The following is a 22,030-nucleotide window of genomic DNA, read 5'->3' as shown; positions in this document are numbered from 1 at the left end:
TATACTCTGATGATTATCTTGTGTGATGACTGTGTTATGATGATAGTATATATTTGTACCATGAATCGATTTAAGTGGACCCCGACTTAAACAAGTTGAACAACTTATTCGGGTGTTACCATTTAGTGGTCAATTGTACGGAATATGTACTGTACTGTGCAAACTACTAATACACGTTTCAATCAATCAATCAATCAATCAATCCTTGGGCAAGACACTTTACCCACCTGCTCCCAGTGCCACCCACACTGTTTTAAATGTAACTTAGATATTGGGTTTCACTATGTAAAAGCGCTTTGAGTCACTAGAGAAAAGCGCTATATAAATATAATTCACTTCACTACTACTGTACATGAAAATGCCATCTTTCTTCGCTTATCCGAGGTCGGGTCGCGGGGGCAGCAGCCTAAGCAGGAAAGCCCAGACATTCCTCTTTCCAGCCACTTCGTCCAGCTCTTCCCGGGGGATCCTGAGGCGTTCCCAGGCCAGCCGGGAGACATAGTCTTCCCAACGTGTCCTGGGTCTTCCCCGTGGCCTCCTACCGGTCGGACGGACCCTAAACACCTCCCTAGGGAGGCGTTCGGGTGGCATCCTGACCAGATGCCCGAACCACCTCATCTGGCTTCTCTCGATGTGGAGGAGAAGCAGCTTTACTTTGAGCTTCTCCCGGATGGCAGAGCTTCTCACCCTATCTCTAAGGGAGAGCCCCGCCACCCGGCGGAGGAACCCCATTTCGGCCGCTTGTACCCGTGATCTTGTCCTTTCGGTCATAACCCAAAGCTCATGACCATAGGTGAGGATGGGAACGTAGATCGACCGGTAAATTGAGAGCTTTGCCTTCCGGCTCAGCTCCTTCTTCACCACAACGGATCGATACAGCGTCCGCATTACTGAAGACGCCGCACCGATCCGCCTGTCGATCTCACGATCCACTCTTCCCTCACTTGTGAACAAGACTCCCAGGTACTTGAACTCCTCCACTTGGGGCAAGATCTCCTCCCCAACCTGGAGATGGCACACCACCCTTTCCCGGGCGAGAACCATGGACTCGGACTTGGAGGTGCTGATTCTCATCCCAGTCGCTGCGAACCGATCCAGTGAGAGCTGAAGATCCTGGCCAGGTGAAGCCATCAGGATCACATAATTACACAAAGCGACTCGTCAAAGAATCTGGGTATTATCTTCGACCCAACTCTCTCGTTTGAGTCACACATTCAGAGTGTTACTAAAACGGCCTTCTTTCATCTCCGTAATATTGCTAAAATTCGTTCCATTTTGTCCACTAGCGACGCTGAGATCATTATTCATGCGTTCGTTACGTCTCGTCTCGATTACTGTAACGTATTATTTTCGGGTCTCCCTATGTCTAGCATTAAAAGATTACAGTTGGTACAAAATGCGGCTGCTAGACTTTTGACAAGAACAAGAAAGTTTGATCATATTACGCCTATACTGGCTCACCTGCACTGGCTTCCTGTGCGCTTAAGATGCGACTTTAAGGTTTTACTACTTACGTATAAAATACTACACGGTCTAGCTCCATCCTATCTTGCCGATTGTATTGTACCATATGTCCCGGCAAGAAATCTGTGTTCAAAGAACTCCGGCTTATTAGTGATTCCCAGAGCCCAAAAAAAGTCTGTGGGCTATAGAGCGTTTTCTATTCGGGCTCCAGTACTATGGAATGCCCTCCCGGTAACAATTAGAGATGCTACCTCAGTAGAAGCATTTAAGTCCCATCTCAAAACTCATTTGTATACTCTAGCCTTTGAATAGCCCCCTTTTTTTAGACCAGTTGATCTGCCGTTTCTTTTCTTTTCTCCTCTGCTCCCCCCTATCCCTTGTGGAAGGGGAGACATACAGGTCCGGTGGCCATGGATGGGGTGCTGGCTGTCCGGGGTCGGGACCCGGGGTGGACCGCTCGCCTGTGTATCGGTTGGGAACATCTCTGCGCTGCTGACCCGTCTCCGCTCGGGATGGTTTCCTGCTGACCCCACTGTGGACTGGACTCTTACTGTTATGCTGGATCCACTATGGATTGCACTCTCACAATATTATGTTAGACCCACTCGACATCCATTGCATTCGGTCTCCCTAGAGGGGGGGGGGGGGTTACCCACATATGCGGTCCTCTCCAAGGTTTCTCATAGTCATTCACATCGACGTCCCACTGGGGTGAGTTTTTCCTTGCCCTTATGTGGGCTCTGTACCGAGGATGTCGTTGTGGCTTGTGCAGCCCTTTGGGACACTTGTGATTTAGGGCTATATAAATAAACATTGATTGATTGATTGATTGATTGACATCATCTGCAAAAAGCAGAGACCTAATCCTGCAGCCACCAAACCGGATCCCCTCAACGCCTTGACTGCGCCTAGAAATTCTGTCCATAAAAGTTATGAACAGAATCGGTGACAAAGGGCAGCCTTGGCAGAGACATGTAAATGCGGAAAATAATATTAACTTATTGACATTTAAATGCCCACTTCTGTAAACACACAATAACACAAAAGCAAAACTTTATGAGAATAACGTTATTGCATTGTGTGCGAGAAAATGCAGGCTATCAGCGCAGTAGAAGTCAGCTCGCCTGCTTGGTGCACTTCCGGGAGTTCGGACGAGGGGTGTGCTGCCTCCGTCACCCCCACCTTGAATCGCCTTCCACTTGCACGCCTTTTTGTTTTCTTTTGTTCGCAGCAGCACCGCGGCGCGACGCGGACGGCACGGCAGGTGAGAGACGTTTCCCCGCACGGGGTGGCTTGTGTTCGGCGTGTTTTGTTTGCGTGTCGGTGTGTTTGTTGGGGCTCCGCGGAGACGATAGCGACCGCGAGACCGCAACGCCACGGTGCCGCCCGCCCGCCTGGCTGCCGGGTCGTGTTACCAAACTAGCGAACACGCTGCTTGGCTTTTTCTTTTTCTTTTTTGGCAGTGGGTGTGCTTTTTCATAACAGGATATCAAAACCGGCTTTTTTTTCTTCTTTTTTTTCTTTGGTGTGTCGCCTCCCTGACGTGTGTCACTTGTTACCTAACTGATCTTTCGCGCTCAACATGACCGCGTTTAGATGTCCAAGTTGTCCCCAGTGTACTGCTATAAATAGTTTTAAATCAAGTCTCAAGTTTAATTTGACTCAAACTTTTTATTTTCCTCCACCAGTAAAAAGACGTCTGTCGTTGTTTTTAATAATTTGATTAAGCCACATTATTATAATAATATACTGCAGCTCATTGGCGTTGTTAGGCCTATTTTAGGGGGGCTCAAGCCCCCCTAAAATGTTCTTAAGCCCCCCTAAATAATTTGGTGTTATATATATACTGTATATATATATATATATATATATATATATATATATATATATATATATATATATATATATATATATATATATATATATATATATGGCTTCACGGTGGCAGAGGGGTTAGTGCATCTGCCTCACAATACGAAGGTCCTGAGTAGTCTTGGGTTCAATCCCGGGCTCGGGATCTTTCTGTGTGGAGTTTGCATGTTCTCCCCGTGACTGCGTGGGTTCTCTCCGGGTACTCCGGCTTCCTCCCACTTCCAAAAACATGCACCTGGGGATAGGTTGATTGGCAACACTAAATTGGCCCTAGTGTGTGAATGTGAGTGTGAATGTTGTCTGTCTATCTGTGTTGGCCCTGTGATGAGGTGGGGACTTGTCCAGGGTGTACCCCGCCTTCCGCCCGGTTGTAGCTGAGATAGGCTCCAGCGCCCCCCGCGACCCCAAAAGGGAATAAGCGGTAGAAAATGGATGGATGGATGGATGGATGGATATATATATATATATATATATATATATATATATATATATATATATATATATATATGTCTTAATAAGGTTATCCAAAAAATAGTGCTCGATACCGTAGTAGAGCGCAATATATGTATGTGTGGGGAAAAAAAATCACAAGACTACTTCATCTCTACAGGCCTGTTTCATGAGGGGTTCCCTCAATCATCAGGAGATGAATCTCCTGATGATTATATATATATATATATATATATATATTAGAGATGCGCGGTTTGCGGACACAACCGCGGAGTCCGCGGATTATCCGCGGTTCGGGCGGTTGAAATAAAAAAAAATTAGATTTTATCCGCGGGTCGGGTCGGGCGGTTGAAATAAAAAAAAATTAGATTTTAAATAGATTCAGGCGGGTGGCAGTTAAACCAATTCGGAAATATATATACAAAGTTAAATGTTGTTACCCACATACGAAAAACGAGCAGGCACCTGCAGCATATGACACAACAGAAGAAGAAAAAAAAAAAGAGATGGACACTTTTACGGAGCGGAGAAGGGACGCCTCGCCGGGGTCCCGGGGCCCCACCGGGAGCCATAGCTGAGGTGATCCGCGAGAAGGGCCCGACGCACGTCCAGGGTCACCACCGCGCCCACCGCACCGACACCCCGCCTCGTCCGCCTTCGCCGCGGCCGGCGTCACGCGCAGCAGGTAAGCAGCTTACCTGCCCGCCACCCCCGTGGCCGGGGGCTCGTAACAGGGGTCACTCCGCGCGCTCCGCCCGCGCAGCTTACCTGCCCGCCACCCCCGTTGCCGGGGGCGCGTAACAGGGGTCACTCCGCGCGCAGTGCGCTCACGAAAGGGGTGGGGCTCACCCTGGTTGATATAGACAGCAGCTAGGACGGTGGCCATGGAAGTTGGAACCCGCTAAGGAGTGTGTAACAACCCACCTGCCGAATCAACTAGCCCTGAAAATGGATGGCGCTGGAGCGTCGGGCCCATATACCCGGCCGTCGCCGGCAGCGAGACGCGCTTGGAGGTGCGCTCAGCGCGGCTCCCATATGATTGCGCACTGGTGTGCGTCTGGGTCGTGACAGGGTGGCACGCGAATGTCTGTGCTGCATTGGATCAGTCTCCTTTCTTTAACAGGCAAAAGCTTTATAACCTCACTAATGCCTTGCATCGTCTATATTAGATATATAACAACGGGCGGGTGCGGGCGGATGCGGTTCTGATCAAATGTTAGATCGGGTGGATTGCGGATGGTTGACGACTTTCTGATGCGGTTGCGGATGAAATAATTGCCTATCCGCGCATCTCTAATATATATATATAATTTTTTTTTATTTTATTTTATTTTTTTTAACAAATACATGCCAACATATTCATTATAAAGTAGCCCGAATATGAGTTTAAATAAATTAATCATATAACCTGTCATTATTCACTCAGTTTCCCCTCACTTCATAGCGTAAATCACCAAAAATTATTCCTGGGCGCGGCACCGCTGCTGCCCACTGCTCCCCTCACCTCCCAGGGGGTGAACAAGGGGATGGGTCAAATGCAGAGGACACATTTCACCACACCTAGTGTGTGTGTGTGTGTGACAATCATTGGTACTTTAAGGGAGAGAGCCCCTTTAGTGTGTCGGTATCCAATCCATTCCACTTGTTCATATAGAAAATGCCCACATCCCTCAAAATCCAGTCCGCATTTTCTCTGCGACCTTGCCTGCGGTCCTTGGACTTGTTCATTTAGAAAATGCCCACATCACTCTTGTAGAATCTATATAAAGTAATATACATTAGTCTAATGTTAAAACAATGAAAAAAAACATTAAATATATTTGTTTTATTGTATTGTTACATTAATAGCTGTTGTATTGTTATAGAATGGCTTGTTAAACATTTCATAGGATTTTCAGAGGGAGGAAAAACCAAGACATTTAATATAAAATGTCAAATTAATAAATACATTAAAAGAAAAAGGAAAAAAATGGTTAAAAGCCATCGTCCCGGGGAGCATTTCATTTCGTCCCGTGCATTTTCTAAATAATACTAATAACAATGAATCATTTCTAAGTCTTTGTTAGCCGTTTGTGTAGTTTTGTGCTCGTGCGCTACGTTCGCTTGCGTCCTGTGCATCTCCTGGGGGCAAAGCCCCCCCTGTCCTTAAAAGCTAGTGACGCCCCTGCTGCAGCTGTTACATATTGTGGCTTGTGCAGCCCTTTGAGACACTTGTGATTTAGGGCTATATAAATAAACATTGATTGATTGATTGATACTATAATATTGTACATGGTCATTGTTATATATTGTATATATCAGTGTTTTTCCACGTTTTTTGAGCCAAGGCACATTTTTTGCGTTGAAAAAATTCGGAGGCACACCACCAGCAGAAATCATTAAAATACGAAACACAGTTGACAGTAAAAAGTTTAAAGTCAATTGTTGCGTATGAGTTTAAAGCATAACCAAGCGTGCATCAATGTTGCTCTTGTCTCAAAGTAGGTGTACTGTCACCACCTGTCACATCATGCCCTGACTTATTTTTAGTTTGTTGCTGTTTTCCTGTGTGTAGTGTTTTACTTCTTGTCTTGCGCTCTTAATTTGGTGGCTTTTTCTCTTTTTTGGTATTTTCCTGTAGCAGTTTCATGTCTTCCTTGACCGCTATTCCCCACACCTGCTTTGTTTTAGCAATCAAGAATATTTCAGTTGTTTTTATCCTTCTTTGTGGGGACATTGTTGATTGTCATGTCATGTTCGGATGTACTTTGTGGACGCCGTCTTTGCTCCACAGTAAGTCTTTGCTGTCGTCCAGCATTCTGTTTTTGTTTACTTTGTAGCCAGTTCAGTTTTAGTTTTCTTCTGCATAGCCTTCCTTAAGCTTCAATGCCTTTTCTTAGGGGCACTCACCTTTTGTTTATTTTTGGTTTAAGCATTAGACACCTTTTTACCTGCACGCTGCCTCCCGCTGTTCCCGACATCTACAAAGCAATTAGCTACCGGCTGCCACCTACTGATATGGAAGAGTATTACACGGTTACTCTGCCGAGCTCTAGACAGCACCGACACTCAACAACAACACATTATGCGCAGACTATAATTACTGGTTTGCAAAAAATATTTTTAACCCAAAGAAGTGAAACTAGATAATCTCCCACGGCACACCAATGTATCTCACAGCACACTAGTGTGTCGCGGCACACTGGTTGAAAAACACTGGTATATATGATATCCATCCATCCATTTTCTACCGCTTGTGGGGGGTGGGGGTGCTGGAGCCTATGGGGCGGTATAGGTCGGTTGGTAGAGCGGCCGTGCCAGCAACTTGAGGGTTGCAGGTTCGATCCCCTACTCAGTAGCCTAGTGGTTAGAGTGTCCGCCCTGAGATCGGTAGGTTGTGAGTTCAAACCCCGGGTCGAGTCATACCAAAGACTATACAAATGGGACCCATTACCTCCCTGCTTGGTACTCAGCATCAAGGGTTGGAACTGGGGGTTAAATCACCAAAAATGATTCCGGGCACGGCCACCGCTGCTGCCCACTGCTCCCCTCACCTCCCAGGGGGTGATCAAGGGTGATGGGTCAAATGCAGAGAATAATTTCGCCACACCTAGTGTGTGTGTGACAATCATTGGTACTTTAACTTTAACTTCCGCCATCCTAGTCACTGCTGTTGTGTCCTTGGGCAAGACACTTTACCCACCTGCTCCCAGTGCCACCCACACTGGTTTAAATGTAACTTAGATATTGGGTTTCACTATGTAAAGTGCTTTGAGTCACTAGAGAAAAGCGCTATATAAATATAATTCACTTCACTTCACTTCACTATCTCAGCTGCATTCGGGCGGAAGGCGGAGTACACCCTGGACCAGGCCTGGGCAATTATTTTGACTCGGGGGGCCAAATTTAGAGACAAAAATGTGTCTGGGGGCCGGTATATCTAATTTTTAGGAACACTAATACAAAACCTCACAATAAGGGGGAGCTCCACTAACCACTAAACCCAGATTCCGATCTAACAAAGGTCTTAACTCATTCTCTTTCTATGCCACATCAATATGGAATGCACTCCCAACAGGTGTAAAAGAAAGTGCATCTCTATCCTCCTTCAAAACTGCACTAAAAGAACACTTCCAGGCAACTACAACCCTAAACTAACACCCTCCCCGGATTGTTAATAATCAAATGTAAATAATCAAATGTAGATACTTTTTCCTATGCTTTCTGATCTCTCTGTCTCTCTCTCTCTCTGTCTCTCTATGTCCAATACTTGCTGTACATATCCTACCAAGTCAGACCTACACTGTTTCAATGTCCATTTCTCTGATGATACAATTGTTGATGACTGAAGTGATGATAACAACCAAGCCTAACCCCCACTCCCTCCACATCCCACACCCCAGATTGTAAATAATGTAAATAATTCAATGTATATACTCTGATGATGATTATCTTGTGGGATGACTGTATTATGATGATAGTATATATCTGTATCATGAATCTTAAACAAGTTGAAAAACGTATTCGGGTGTTACCATTTAGTGGTCAATTGTACGGAATATGTACTTCACTGTGCAATCTACTAATAAAAGTCTCAATCAATCAATCAATAATGTCTGGTTGAATGCTAAAACAGAATGGAATTTTAAATGTTTTTACTGAATGAGAATGTAAATAAAGAATTAGGGATTTACAATATTAACTATGAACGATAAAACACTGAATATTTACAACATATGAATGTCACACTCCCCCTCGATCGACATATTTTACAATCAAGCAAAACGCAACAAACACAGCAAAATATGAACACGAAGGGTAAAAAAAACCACCTACAATCTGATGTATCATTAATCTCCTTCCGCATCTGTCCCTGACACCCGCATTTCATGCTGGCCGCTCTGGAAACACTCTGTGGAAACGCTCTCCACCCAGACTACTTGGTGCCTCGTGTGAGCTGCTGTGACTTAGATTACCATAGTAACTAGTATATAAGGCAAAAGCACATATACGGTCATTTGAAAACATCACTGCACATCATAATGGCAGCTACAGTTTCCATTTTAAAGATCTAAACAATTTATTTGGGAATGTCCGGCGGGCCAGATGGAAAAGCATAACGGGCCTTCATTTGCCCAGGTCTGCCCTGGACAAGTCTCCACCTCATCGCAGGGCCCATCGCATGTATATATGATGTAAACATATTATATAATATATAAGGCTGAAACGACGCGTCGACGTAGTCGACGTCATCGGTTACGTAAATACGTCGACGTCATTTTTGTGCGTCGACGCGTCGCATATTTACGTCACACTGTCATGGCGTCACACTGTCATGGCGAAGCGCAGAGCAAACGATGCGAGCGAGGGGAAAAAAACACGCCAAAAGTCGTCAAAAGTGTGGGAGTATTTTAATAAACGGCCTAATAATGTTGTTTTATGCACACTGTGTCGAGCGGAAATGGCGTATCACAGCAGCACAACGGCTATGAACGAGCATCTAAAAAGAAAACATCCGACAGCGTTCTTCCCATCACCATCAACGAGTCAATCATCCGCGTGAGTATACGTTGTCATCATTACACAAAAACATGAATGTGTCATTTGTATCTGCGTTGTAAATTCATAAACTAAAGCACCGTTTCGCTCTGAGAGGCGCGTTTGGCGTGCCTGTTCAGTGTTTACAAAGACGCGCTCCTCTTTAACGCTAACGTTAATAAGTTGTCCAAATACCTTTTACAACATTAACAGTTACATATACTATCTTTAACGCTAACGTTAATAAGTTGTGCAAATACCTTTTACAACATTAACAGTTACATATACTATCTTTAACGCTAACGTTAATAAGTTGTACAAATACCTTTTACAACATTAACAGTTACATATACTATGTACAAACGAACAATTAACTTCACTTTAATCATACTATCATTGTTGTGTTATTAAACCAATTTAACAAGATAATGTGTGTAGTTTAATTAACCTTTTGTATTAAAGTAAGCTGTATTTGGGTATATTTAAAATGAAAATTAATTGTTGTCTCTTATGTTGCAGCAAACGACAAAGCAGTGTCCAGGATTTTTTTCCTAAGAGGCATGGGACTGAATGCACACCCCAAGTGGCCGCTGACCTGACTGATGGTGTCCTGGAAATGATGGTCATAGTCATGAGGCCATTAAATATGGTAGAAGGGGAAGGGTTTCAAAAAATGATCAAACGGTTTCACTCTGGCTACACACTACCATCAAGAACCCACTTCACTAAGCTTATGGAGCAAAAATACACAAAGAAAATTAATGAAGTCAAAGCAATCCTGAAAAATGTGAAAGGAAAACTGACACTCACAACTGATGCATGGACAAGTATGGCCACTGAAGCTTACCTTGGTGTCACCATTCACTTTGTTAATGATGAGTGGGAGCTTACCTCAATTAACTTGACAACAATGCCCCTCAATGAAAAGCACACTGCAGAAAACATTGCCTCTTGGATTGAGGATGTTGTCAATAAGTTTGAAATAAACATAAAACTAGTACAAGTCATTGTACATGACAATGCTGCAAATGTTGTTGCAGCTTTAAGAGTTCTTGAGGAAAGACATGGTGTTTCATCCCTCAGATGTATTGGCCATACTCTACAGCTTGTAGTTAACCATGCTCTAAAGGACAACCACATCAGCAGAGCTTTAGGAGCAGCAAGAAGTTTGGTCGAGCACTTCAGAAAAAGTGAGCTATCCAGTACAAAACTAAAGGTTAAGCAAAAACAAATGGGTTCTCCAGACCACAGCCTCATACAAGATGTGTCTGTGAGATGGAACAGTTCCTTTTACATGATTAGTCGCCTGCTTGAGCAGAGGTGGCCAATAACAGCAACTCTGTCAGATCCGGAGGTCACTCAAAGAGGGAAGCATTTTCTGGATCTTAAGGCTGACCAGTGGAGCTTGCTTGAAGAACTTGAACAAGTTCTGAAACCTTTTGAATGTGCAACTGTGCAACTGTGTACCTGAGTGGAGAATCTTATGTAACAGTTTCCGCTGTCCCTCTGCTGGTCAAAGGGCTTCGGAAGGCTACACAAACTGCTTTTGAAAATGCATCAATCAAGTGTTTCCAGGTCACTGCTGCACGTGAGATAACATCCAGGTGGGAAGCCGAGACCACATTCAAAGATGATGGACCAAATGTGTGCATATTAGCAGCTGCACTTGACCCACGATTCAGGAAGCTGAAATTCCTGACTGCAGATGAGTGTTTAAAAGTTCAATACAAGCTGCATGCAATAGTTCTGGAGGAGAAAAGAAGGGAAAAGGAGACACGCGCTCAACAGGGCACTGCAATGCAAGTGGAAAGACCAGATGCTGACAGGCGGCCTGTATCTTTACTAGACACACTTCTTGGCTCAGATTCAGATGAACTCAGCAACAATGAGGAAGACAACAATGACAGTAATGATGCTGAAATGGTCAGAAACGAGTTAGTGTCTTATTTTGGAGAATCCCCCATTTCCAAGGATGAAAACCCATTAAAATGGTGGAAAGAACATCAGGCAAGGTTTCCAAATCTGGCAATGCTGGCTCGGTCTTACCTCTCAGTTCCAGCCACATCGACCCCTTCTGAGCGCCTATTTTCAGCTGCTGGGAATATTGTAAACAAGAAAAGAACCAGCCTCACCCCAGAGCATGTAGACATGCTAACCTTTCTTCATTACAACTGTTAGTCACTCACTGGAATGAGTAGAATTGGTTATAGTGTACTGTGTTGGACTGGATGTTTATTTTGCACATTTTAAAAGCAATACTTAATGTTTACAGTGCTCCAGAATATTTAGATTGGCACAAATGTTTACAGTGTTACAGAATGTTTTGCCATGTTTTCAATGTTGACTGAGTGGCCATACTTTTTTTTTTTGGAAATAAAAGCCATGCCTTTTGAAAAAACTGGCCTAAATTTATTTTTTTCATCTTAATTTTAAATAAAAAAAATAATCGGTAAAAGGAAAAATAATCTATAGATTAATCGAAAAAAATAATCTATAGATTAACCGATTAATCGAAAAATAATCTATAGATTAATCGATAGAAAAATAATCGTTAGCTGCAGCCCTAATAATATATCAGTATAAATGTGACAGGGTCAATTACGTCTTGTAAATAATGTATTTTATAATGTTTTATTATTGTTACAATTACACTAAATGTGTAAGTTACATGTAAATACCTGAATGTTGTTCAATGTTTTGTCAATGTGAAACCATTGTCTCGTTGTGAAGTGAAGTGAAGTGAATTATATTTATATAGCACTTTTCTCTAGTGACTCAAAGTGTTTTTACATAGTGAAACCCAATATCTAAGTTACATTTAAACCAGTGTGGTTGGCACTGGGAGCAGGTGGGTAAAGTGTCTTGCCCAAGGACACAACGGCAGTGACTAGGATGGCGGAAGTGGGGATCGAACCTGGAATCCTCAAGTTGCTGGCACGGCCACTGTACAAACCGAGCTATACCGAGCTATATTGTTGTCCCTTCTATTGCAATGATTATATGCGTTGGACACGCCTTCCAACTTCCCTTTTGTCTACGATAACGGGAGAGGTATGCGTTCATGCGCATCAGAAAATGTATTGTCTTGTTAAGAACTTAAGTTCACTTTCTTATTCATTATTATATTTGTGTAGGGGCTCAACGATGGCAGAAAGTTATTGACAACAATTGTATTCTTTGTATTATCAGGTATGTTTTTATTTCACTGTTGTACGTAACTCCGCCTTTTTTTTTACGGTAACGGGAGAGGGGCTCGACGATGGCAGATAGTTATTGACGCCAATAGTCTTCTGTGTATTATCAGTAAAGTGCAGCTGAGCAGCAACCCTTGGTGTCGGTCGTGTTCCATAAAATCCACACAACGCAGAGGAAAAGACCACCGGTTACATACATCATATACTGTACATATATTATGTAAATATTACATATATTTTATATTGCTACTATGGTACATTTTTAGTCTATTCTATACCTGCATTGTCCTTTCCATCTTTACACTTTCCACCCTTTGTAACTGAGCTACTGTGTGGAACAATTTCCCTTGTGGATCATTAAAGTTTGTCTAATATCAATCAATCAATCAATCAATGTTTACTTCTATAGCCCTAAATCACGAGTGTATCAAAGGGCTGCACAAGCCACAACGACATCCTCGGCTCAGATCTCACATCAGGGCAAGAAAAAAACTCAACCCAGTGGGATGACAATGAGAAACCTTGGAGGGGACCACAGATGTGTGGTCCATAATAATGTGAGAGTCCAGTCCATTCTAATTGTCTAATGTCTAAAAGAAAACTCATTTTTGAGGTGTAATAATAGATGATAAAATGAGCTGGAAAATCTCCTGTAAAAAAATATACAACATAATTGATTGAGTTTGATTGATTGAGAAGTTTATTGACATCTTAAAGAAAGTAATCCATTTAATGCTTTAAAAAGGCAATTGGATGGCACAAAAATGCCAAAAGGCTTGTTTCCATTGTGGTCCATTAAATATTCATCACATTTGATACATTCAATAATAAAAGATATATAACCTGTAACATGTATATAAAAAAATTAAGTTAAAAATGGATAAATTATGTACATATACACAGTATACATGTCAGGTGATTTGAAAAACAATATATACAAAAAATGGGGGCTGGGGGGAGGGTATATACACTATGTACATGACACTATGTACATGACTATGCACATGTTGACTCCAAGAGTGCAAAACAGAATGAGAAAATATATATACACTATAACCACATATAAATCTGCTTGATGCTTTGGAAAGTTGCTGGGGATACATTTTGGTTCAGATCAGTAGAGGTTGAGCTGAGCCATGATTTTATGGCAGTTGTAAAATGTAGTAGGGAAGTTCGAATTTTAAGGTCTGTTGGTAGTGCATTCCACTGTGTGGTGGCAAAATAGTAGGATGCATTTTTTCCCATGAGAGTCTTGAATTTGGGGGGGATGAGGTCTGAGGAACTCCCTCTCGTGTAGTACCTGTGAGCATCACTTACTCTGCATGGTGAAATAGTTTGACAGGTACTTGGGGAGTTCGACAGGTACTTCGGGAAGTACCTGTAGCAAGCAAAACATGTTCTAGACCGGGCAGCACGGTGCAACAGGGGTTAGTGCATCTGCCTCACAATACGAAGGTTCTGGGTTCGATCCTGCTCGGGATCTTTCTGTGTGGAGTTGGCATGTTCTCCCTGTGACGGCGTGGGTTCCCTCCGGGTACTCCGGCTTCATGCACCTGGAGATAGGTTGATTGGCAACACTAAATTGGCCCTAGTGTGTGAGCGTGAATTTTGTCTACCTATCTGCGTTGGCCCTGCGATGAGGTGGCAACTTGTCCATGGTGTACCCCGTCTTACGCTCGAATGCAGCTGAGATACGCTCCAGAACCCCCCGCTACCCCGAACAGGACAAGCGGTAGAATATGGATGGATGGATGGATGTTCTAGACCGGGGGTCCCCAAACTACAGCCTGCCATGAATTGATTAACGTGGACCCCGACTTAAACAAGTTGAAAAACTTATTCGGGTGCTACCATTTAGTGGTCAATTGTACGGAATATGTACTGTACTGTGCAATCTACTAATAAAAGTTTCAATCAATCAATCAATGCCAGCATCCAAAAAATAATAATTAAAAATATATATATATATTTTTTATTATTATGTTACGTTTGACGGGGGAAGGAGACAACACAACGATAGGATAGTGTTGTAATGATACCAATATTTTGGTACCGGTACTTTTCAGTACTTTTCTAAATAAAGGGGTCCACAAAAATTTGTATTATTGACTTTATTCGAACAAAAAAACTTAGGGTACATAAAACATATGTTTCTTATTGCAGTTAAGTCCTTAAATAAGATAGTGAACATACTAGACAACTTGTCTTTTAGTAGTAAGTAAGCAAACAAAGACTCCTAATTAGTCTGCTGACGTATGCAGTAACATATTGTATCATTTATCATTCTATTATTTTGTCAACATTATTAATGACATGTGGTAGAAAATTAATTATTAATCTACATGTTCATTTACTGTTGATATCTGCTTACTTTCTCTTTTAACATGTTCTATCTACACTTCTGTTAAAATGTAATAATCACTTATTTTTCTGTTGTTTGATACTTTACATTAGTTTTGGGTGATACCACAAATTTTGGTATCAATCCGATACCAAGTCGTAACAGGATCATCCAGGGACATATTTCCTGAGTTTATAAACATAATATACATTTTAAAAAACGAAAGAAAAATATCGACGTAATCATTGTAGTATTGACTAGATATGTGCCTGTACTTTGTATCATTACAGTGGATGTCAGGTGTAGATCCACCCATGGCATTTGTTTACATTCTGACGCCGGTGAGCTACGGTGTGTAGTGAAGCATATTTAGCTATTCCTCGTCCTGCAGGGATGATACTTGTAAGAAACTTACTTTATTTGTTGCTATGGAGACCAGAATTAGTGATTGAGAAGTAGCTAAAACACTGCAGACTGCGGATGGACATTCGCCGCTAACTAGCTAGCCATGTCTTAAAGCACCTCTTCCTGAGGGTGTTTCAGTGTTATAACTTCACCTTTATCGTTAGTTTTTAAGCCAAAATGCGTCCGTTCTCCCTTTACTGTCTACACACTGTGTCTGCTTGTAAGTACTCCGTGATTGTGTGCTACCGAACATGCTCCTCTGCTTGTAAAACCAGCAACTTCAACGCGGGGGTGGTGCGGGACAGGTACATTTCAGAGACGGTATAGTGCCAAAAATGATTCATTAGTATCGCGGTACTATACTAATACCGGTATACCGTACAACCCTATGACAGGATAAAGCTCAACAGGTGTATTGAGCTAAGCTATGTGTTGGGGTGTGTATGCTACTAATGGTGTATGAGGTAAGACGATGTGAGGAATTAGCAATGTAAATGTTACCAGTGTTTGTTGTTCGTGCGTGTTCGATGAATTGTCCAAAAGTCCAGAGGGGCAAGGCAAGAAGTAAGCAGGCAAGGAGTCGAGGGCTGGAGAGAGGCGTCGAGGTCCGTGTCCAAGCGGGGGTCGAGGATCGAGGGAAGCAGTCCAAAATCCGGAGGGAAGTCCAGTGAAGCGAGGCGCACAGCTCGATCACAGGAGACGGAAGGAATACTGCAGGGAACACAGAGGACATGTAAGACAAGGGCAGAGGGAAGCACAGAGAGCAGGTAACGAGGAGGGAAGCCAGAGACGTGATGCTCACTATGAAACTGTGAACTACGTTCTCGCACTGGATCTTAGGGTCCGCTAGTCTTTATGGCGTCGGCCCTCATCAGATCCAGGTGCGCTGTTAGTCGATTGTCCGCAGTGCGGGAAGAGCGAGCAGGGGTGTGTCCCGGGGCGCTCCTGGCGGCGCTTGCTGCGGAGGGAATGATGGATTGCGCATGCGCCGTGACATGTTATTTTTTTAAATCTGTGTTTTCTAATCCATTTTCTAGCGCTTGTTAATCTTGGTGTCTCCTAGCCGCTCAGGCGAATCATATTGTCTAAAAATGCATTTTCCCATCAATAACGTGACATCATCGCACTCGCGCCGCAACAAGTGTGCACTCGGGCCGCAGCAAGTGCGCACTCGGGCTGCAGCAACTGCGCACTCGGGCCGCAGCAAGTGCGCACTCTTTCAGTCAATTAGTGCGCGAGGAATATACAGTTGCGATCAAAAGTTTAAATACACTTGTAAAGAACATAATGTCATGGCTGTCTTGAGTTTCCAATCATTTCTACAACTCAATCAATGTTTTTTGTGATAGAGTGATTGGAGCACATACTTGTTGGTCATAAAAAACATTCATGAAGTTTGGTTGTTTTATGAATTTATTATGGGCCTACTGAAAATGTGAGCAAATCTGCTGGGTCAAAAGTATACATACAGCAATGTTAATATTTGGTTACATGTCCCTTGGCAAGTTTCACTGCAATAAGGCGCTTTTGGTAGCCATCCACAAGCTTCTACTTGAATTTTTGACCATTCCTCTTGACAAAATTGGTACAGTTCAGCTAAATTTGTTGGTTTTCTGACATGGACTTGTTCCTTCAGCATTGTCCACACGTTTAAGTCAGGACTTTGGGAAGGCCATTCTAAAACCTTCATTCTAGCCTGATTTAGCCATTCCTTTACCACCTTTGGCGTGTGTTTGGGGTCATTGTCCTGTTTGAACACCCAACTGCGCCCAAGACCCAACCTCCGGGCTGATGATTTTAGGTTGTCCTGAAGAATTTGGAGGTAATCCTCCTTTTTCATTGTCCCATTTACTCTCTGTATAGCACCAGTTGCATTGGCAGCAAAACAGGCCCAGAGCATCATCGTTATTAAAGTGTGACTTACTCGATGGACAGTTGTCTGTCTGGTCCAGCTGGCCGAGACGTTTTTTTTCCGGTTTATTCGGGTAAGCAATCCATTTATGTTGAAATAGCTTTGTTTCAAGTTCCACATTTACAGCTTGTAGTCAAGCCGACCTCACTCTCTCGGCTTCCGTCTGCTCCGACGTCCCACCCTTCCTTTGAGCTCGCTTCAAAAAGCAGCAGTTCATCCTCCGTATGTTCAGTTTCAAAAAGATAAGGTTGTGAATCATCATTTGACCAAAAATAGTCATCGTTGTTGTCTGTTACCAAGTCTGCCATGATTAGAACACACACTCACAGTTGCTGCCAGAAGTCGGAAGAGCACTGCTATGGAAACGGAAATAAATGTGCGGAAGAAATCAGTCCTGGCAATGATTAAAATGACTAGAATACGTTAAATATTGTACATATCACATATTATTTGTGTCTGTTACTACATTATATATATATATATATATATATATATACACACACATGCAGTGTGTATATAAAACGTTGATAGAGGGTTTTGAAGGCTACAATGGTGACTCCCATTAACCGCATCTTCCAAATGTTTTTTATTGTCTTTAAAATCCTTTAAAATGTTCTTGTCTCTCATAATGGTTGTGAACGATAGGCAAAATTCCCCCAAAAATGCAGTTCCACTTTAAGTTGAGGTACCGCTGTCGTAGAAACTATTAAAAACACATTAATAACAAGCACACATAAGTACACTTAGTGTATGAAAACTGTTTTTCTCCCATACTGTCAGTTAGGATTATTAAACTGCATGCTCTTATTCAGATGATGGAATAAAGGTGTGAATATTTGCGATATTTATCGTAGTCAAAACATTAGCATGTTGCTTTAGTTGCTATTATTTACCACAAGGAGTGGAAGTGGTAAACCTATTTAAAAGTGGTGGACGATACTATAAATTTGAATATCAATGCCATACCAAGTATAGGGGCAGTATTGGTGATGCCATAAGTGATGATGATATTTTTTGCTTTGAAATATTTAAAATCAATGAATGATTATCAAAGAAATAATTCAGTAATTTCTTGGTTATTATATTATCTCATCCAGTTGAATTGGTTGATGCATTACACAGATATGATGATGATTGTTGACTTTGTGGTGAAACCAGATCAGGATTCATCCTGGCAGTGCAAAGTCAACCGTGACTATAAGTGAACTGCACCAAGCTCTGTGGCTTGCCTTTCTTTGACATCCCTCCCGTCGTCACCAATCACTCCATCAGTATGTTCCTGTTAGAAAGCTCAGCAGGCGGCTGAGTACGGGAAGTGAGCGCTAAAAGCGGCACAGGCGTGTGACGGAATGAGATGGGATGAAAGTCGGATCCCACAAAGACAGATCGGTGTTAGTTACAACAAAGAAAAGATGGACATCTTCATCCTGTCTAAGGTGGTTCATTGGATGCTGACACAGCAGGTGTGTGATGGAAGCTCAGGTGTGTGTGACTCACACCGGACGTACAGCTTGAGGGAATGTCGCGGAGGCTGCATCGAGTGGAGTTTTGCTATGTTAAGGCTGGCCTTCTTATGTCGTCCAAACACAGTGGGAGGGCCTGAACAATCATACCTATCTACAAAACCCAAAACCAGTGAAGTTGGCACGTTGTGTAAATGGTAAATAATAACAGAATAAAATTATTTGCATATCCTTTTCAACTTATATTCAATTGAATAGACTGCAAAGACACGATATTTAATGCTTGAACTGAGAAACTTTTTGTTTTTTGCAGAAACTCTAGTACCCGCTTTTTTACTATGAGGCCACGCTGTTGTAACACATGGCTTGGCATTGTCTTGCTGAAATAAGCAGGGGCGTCCATGATAACGTTGCTTGGATGGCAACATATGTTGCTCCAAAACCTGTATGTGCCTCTCAGCATTAATGGCGCCTTCACATATGTGTAAGTTACCCATGCCTTGGGCCACTAATACACTTCCATACCATCACAGATGCTGGCTTTTCAACGTTGTGCCTATAACAATCCGGATGGTTCTTTTCCTCTTTGGTCCGGAGGACATGACATCCACAGTTTCCAAAAACAATTTGAAATGTGGACTCATCAGAACACTTTTACACTTTGGATCAGTCCATCTTAGATGAGGTCCGGCTCAGCGTTTCTGGATGTGGTTGATAAATGGCTTTAGCTTTGCATAGTATCAGAATCAGAATCAGAATCAGAATTGTTTTATTGCCATTGTTTGAGGACGGGTTCACAAACTAGGAATTTTTCTTGGTGCAATCGTGCAACATAAAACACATATAACACAGATTTGGTAATAACAAGAGCTGTAACTGAGCTATCAGATCTTGTTATCGACTTAGAAGGAATTCAAAGGAGCTACTGTTAGGAGTTATTTTTAATGTGCCTGATGGCTAAGGGGAAAAAAACTGTTCAGGTGGCGGGATGTGTGGGTCTGGATGGACCATAATCTTCTGCCTGAGGGGAGAGGGGAGAATAGTTTGTGTCCAGGGTGAGAAGAGTCAGCTGTGATCCGACCCACACGCCTCCTGGTCCTGGAGGAGAACAAGTCCTGGAGGGATGGGAGCTTGCAGCCAATCACCTTCTCAGCGACACGTACGATGCGCTGCAGTCGATGCTTATCCTGGACTGTGGCGCCGGGGAACCACACGGTGATGGAGGAGGTCAGGATGGACTCGATGATGGCTGAGTAAAACTGCACCAGCATCTCGGTCGGCACCTTAAGTTTCCTCAGCTGCCGCAGGAAGTACATCCTCTGCTGGGCCTTCTTGATGAGGGAGCTGATGGTGGGCTCCCACTTGAGGTCTTGGGTGATGGTGGTGCCCAAAAAACGGAAGGAGTCCACAATGGAGACGGGGGTGGGAGAGTCTGTCAAGGTGAGGGGGGATGGTGGGGCTGTGACTTTCCTGAAGTCCATGATCATCTCCACTGTTTTCTGGGCGTTCAGCTCCAGGTTGTTGAGGCTGGACCAGGACGCCAGCCGGCCCGCCTCTCTCCTGTAGGCGGTCTCATCGCCATCCGAGATGAGCCCGATGAGGGAAGTGTCATCCGCAAACCTGAGCAGTTTTACGGACTGGTTACTGGAGGTGCAGCAGTTTGTATACAGGGAGAAGAGCCAGGGGGAGAGTACACAGCCCTGAGGAGTACCAGTGTTCATGGTTCGACTGTCTGAGACAATCTTCTCCAGCCGCACGTGCTGTCTTCGGTCTGTCAGGAAGTCATTGATCCAACTGCAGAGGGAGTCGGGCACGCTGAGCTGGTAGAGCTTGTCTCGTAGCAGTCCAGGGAGGATGGTGTTGAAGGCAGAGCTGAAGTCCACAAACAGGATCCTAGCGTAGGTTCCTTGGGAGTCCAGATGCTCCAGGATGAAGTGGAGGGCCAGGTTCACTGCATCATCCACAGACCTGTTGGCTCTGTCGGCGAACTGCAGTGGGTCCAGGAGGGGGGCGGTGATGTCCTTGAGGTGGGGCAGGACCAAGCGCTCAAAGGATTTCATGACCACAGACGTCAGTGCAACCGGCCTGTAGTCATTGAGTCCTGTGATCCGTGCTTTCTTGGGGACAGGGACAATGGTGGAGGTCTTGAAGCAGCACGGCACGCGGCATAGCTCCAGAGAGGTCTTAAAAATGTCAGTGAAGACAGGAGCCAGCTGGTCCGCACAGAGTCTGAGAGTGGAGGGGGAGACACCATCCGACCCGGGGGCCTTCCGCGTATTCAGCTTCAAGAACTGCCGGCGTACATCCTCCTCTTGGATGGAGAGGGCCTTTACAGTCCTATGATGTTCGTGGAGTCCTGTGATTTCCTTGGAGTCCTTTAACTCCTTTAATGAAGTGCTGGCGTTGGTGGGGAGGCTGATGGTGGGGGGAGCAGAGCTTTGATGAGCTGGAGGCCGTTCATGACGACAGTAATGTGTGTTGAGGCCCTGAGCGAGAGTCCGGTCATTCAGGGCCTGGGGGGTTTTGGGCTGATAGTTCGTAAGGGCCCTGAGCCCTCTCCAAACGGCCGCAGAATCATTGGAGCGGAACTGTTCCTGTAGACGGTTAGAGTACACTGATTTAGCTTTCTCCACTTCCCTGTTGAAGTGGTACTTCGCTTCTCTGTAGGTACTCCGGTCCCCGCTTCTCCACGCAGCCTCCTTTTTCTTGCACAGCTGTCGGAGCTTGTAGAGTTTTAACTTGCATTTACAGATGTAGCGACAAACTGTAGTTACCGACAGTGGTTTTCTGAAGTGTTCCTGAGCCCATTTGATGATATCTTTTACACACTGATGTCGCTTTTTGATGCAGTACCGCCTGAGGGATCGAAGGTCTGTAATATCACTTACGTTCAGTGATTTCTCCAGATTCTCTGAACCTTTTGATGATATTACGGACTGTAGATGGTGAAATCCCTAAATTCCTTGCAATACCTCGTTGAGAAATGTTGTTCTTAAACTGTTCAACAATTTGCTCACGCATTTGTTGACAAAGTAGTGACCCTCGCTCCATCCTTGTTTGTGAATGACTGAGCAATTGCTGCTTTTATACCCAATCATGGTACCCACCTGTTCGCAATTAGCCTGTTCACCTGTGGGATGTTCCAAATAAGTGTTTGATGAGCATTCCTTACCTTTCTCCCTAAACACCTCCCTAGGGAGGCATTCTGATTGTGAATGATTGGCAAAATTTAAAAATGTGCAGTTACCATTTAAATATTTTCAAAAACAATGTTAATAAAGTTATTCTCTGTTGTAATCTTTAATTCTTTGTTTCCCTTTTTTATATTATTAAGGATACAATGTTATGCAGAGGTGTACTTATAACAATTTTATAGACAAATTTTACTATTTATAGACGCATTAGAGAAGGG

The 22,030-nt window shown here is 43.5% G+C and overlaps 2 protein-coding genes across 2 annotated transcripts in view; both read left to right on the top strand.

Annotated features, from left to right (window-relative positions):
- Positions 1-2,616: 2,616 nt before the first annotated feature.
- LOC133615711 (helicase ARIP4-like) overlaps positions 2,617-22,030 on the top strand; it is a 187,252-nt gene continuing 167,838 nt past the window's right edge. The window contains exon 1 of the mRNA XM_061974507.1: positions 2,617-2,728. The gene's annotated coding sequence lies outside the window, so the exon portion shown is untranslated. The remainder of the gene's footprint in view (positions 2,729-22,030) is intronic.
- Positions 8,823-11,748, top strand: LOC133615760 (E3 SUMO-protein ligase ZBED1-like). Its single transcript, XM_061974537.2, has 2 exons — positions 8,823-9,324; positions 9,823-11,748. Exons 1-2 carry the CDS (start codon positions 9,101-9,103, stop codon positions 10,772-10,774), a joined length of 1,176 nt encoding a protein of 391 aa, XP_061830521.1. The 5' UTR covers positions 8,823-9,100; the 3' UTR covers positions 10,775-11,748.

Source organism: Nerophis lumbriciformis, linkage group LG01, assembly GCF_033978685.3.
Source record: "Nerophis lumbriciformis linkage group LG01, RoL_Nlum_v2.1, whole genome shotgun sequence".
NCBI lineage: Eukaryota > Metazoa > Chordata > Actinopteri > Syngnathiformes > Syngnathidae > Nerophis > Nerophis lumbriciformis.
The sequence above is the reverse complement of the archived record's forward strand: the minus strand, read 5'-3'. Positions and strand labels throughout refer to the sequence as shown.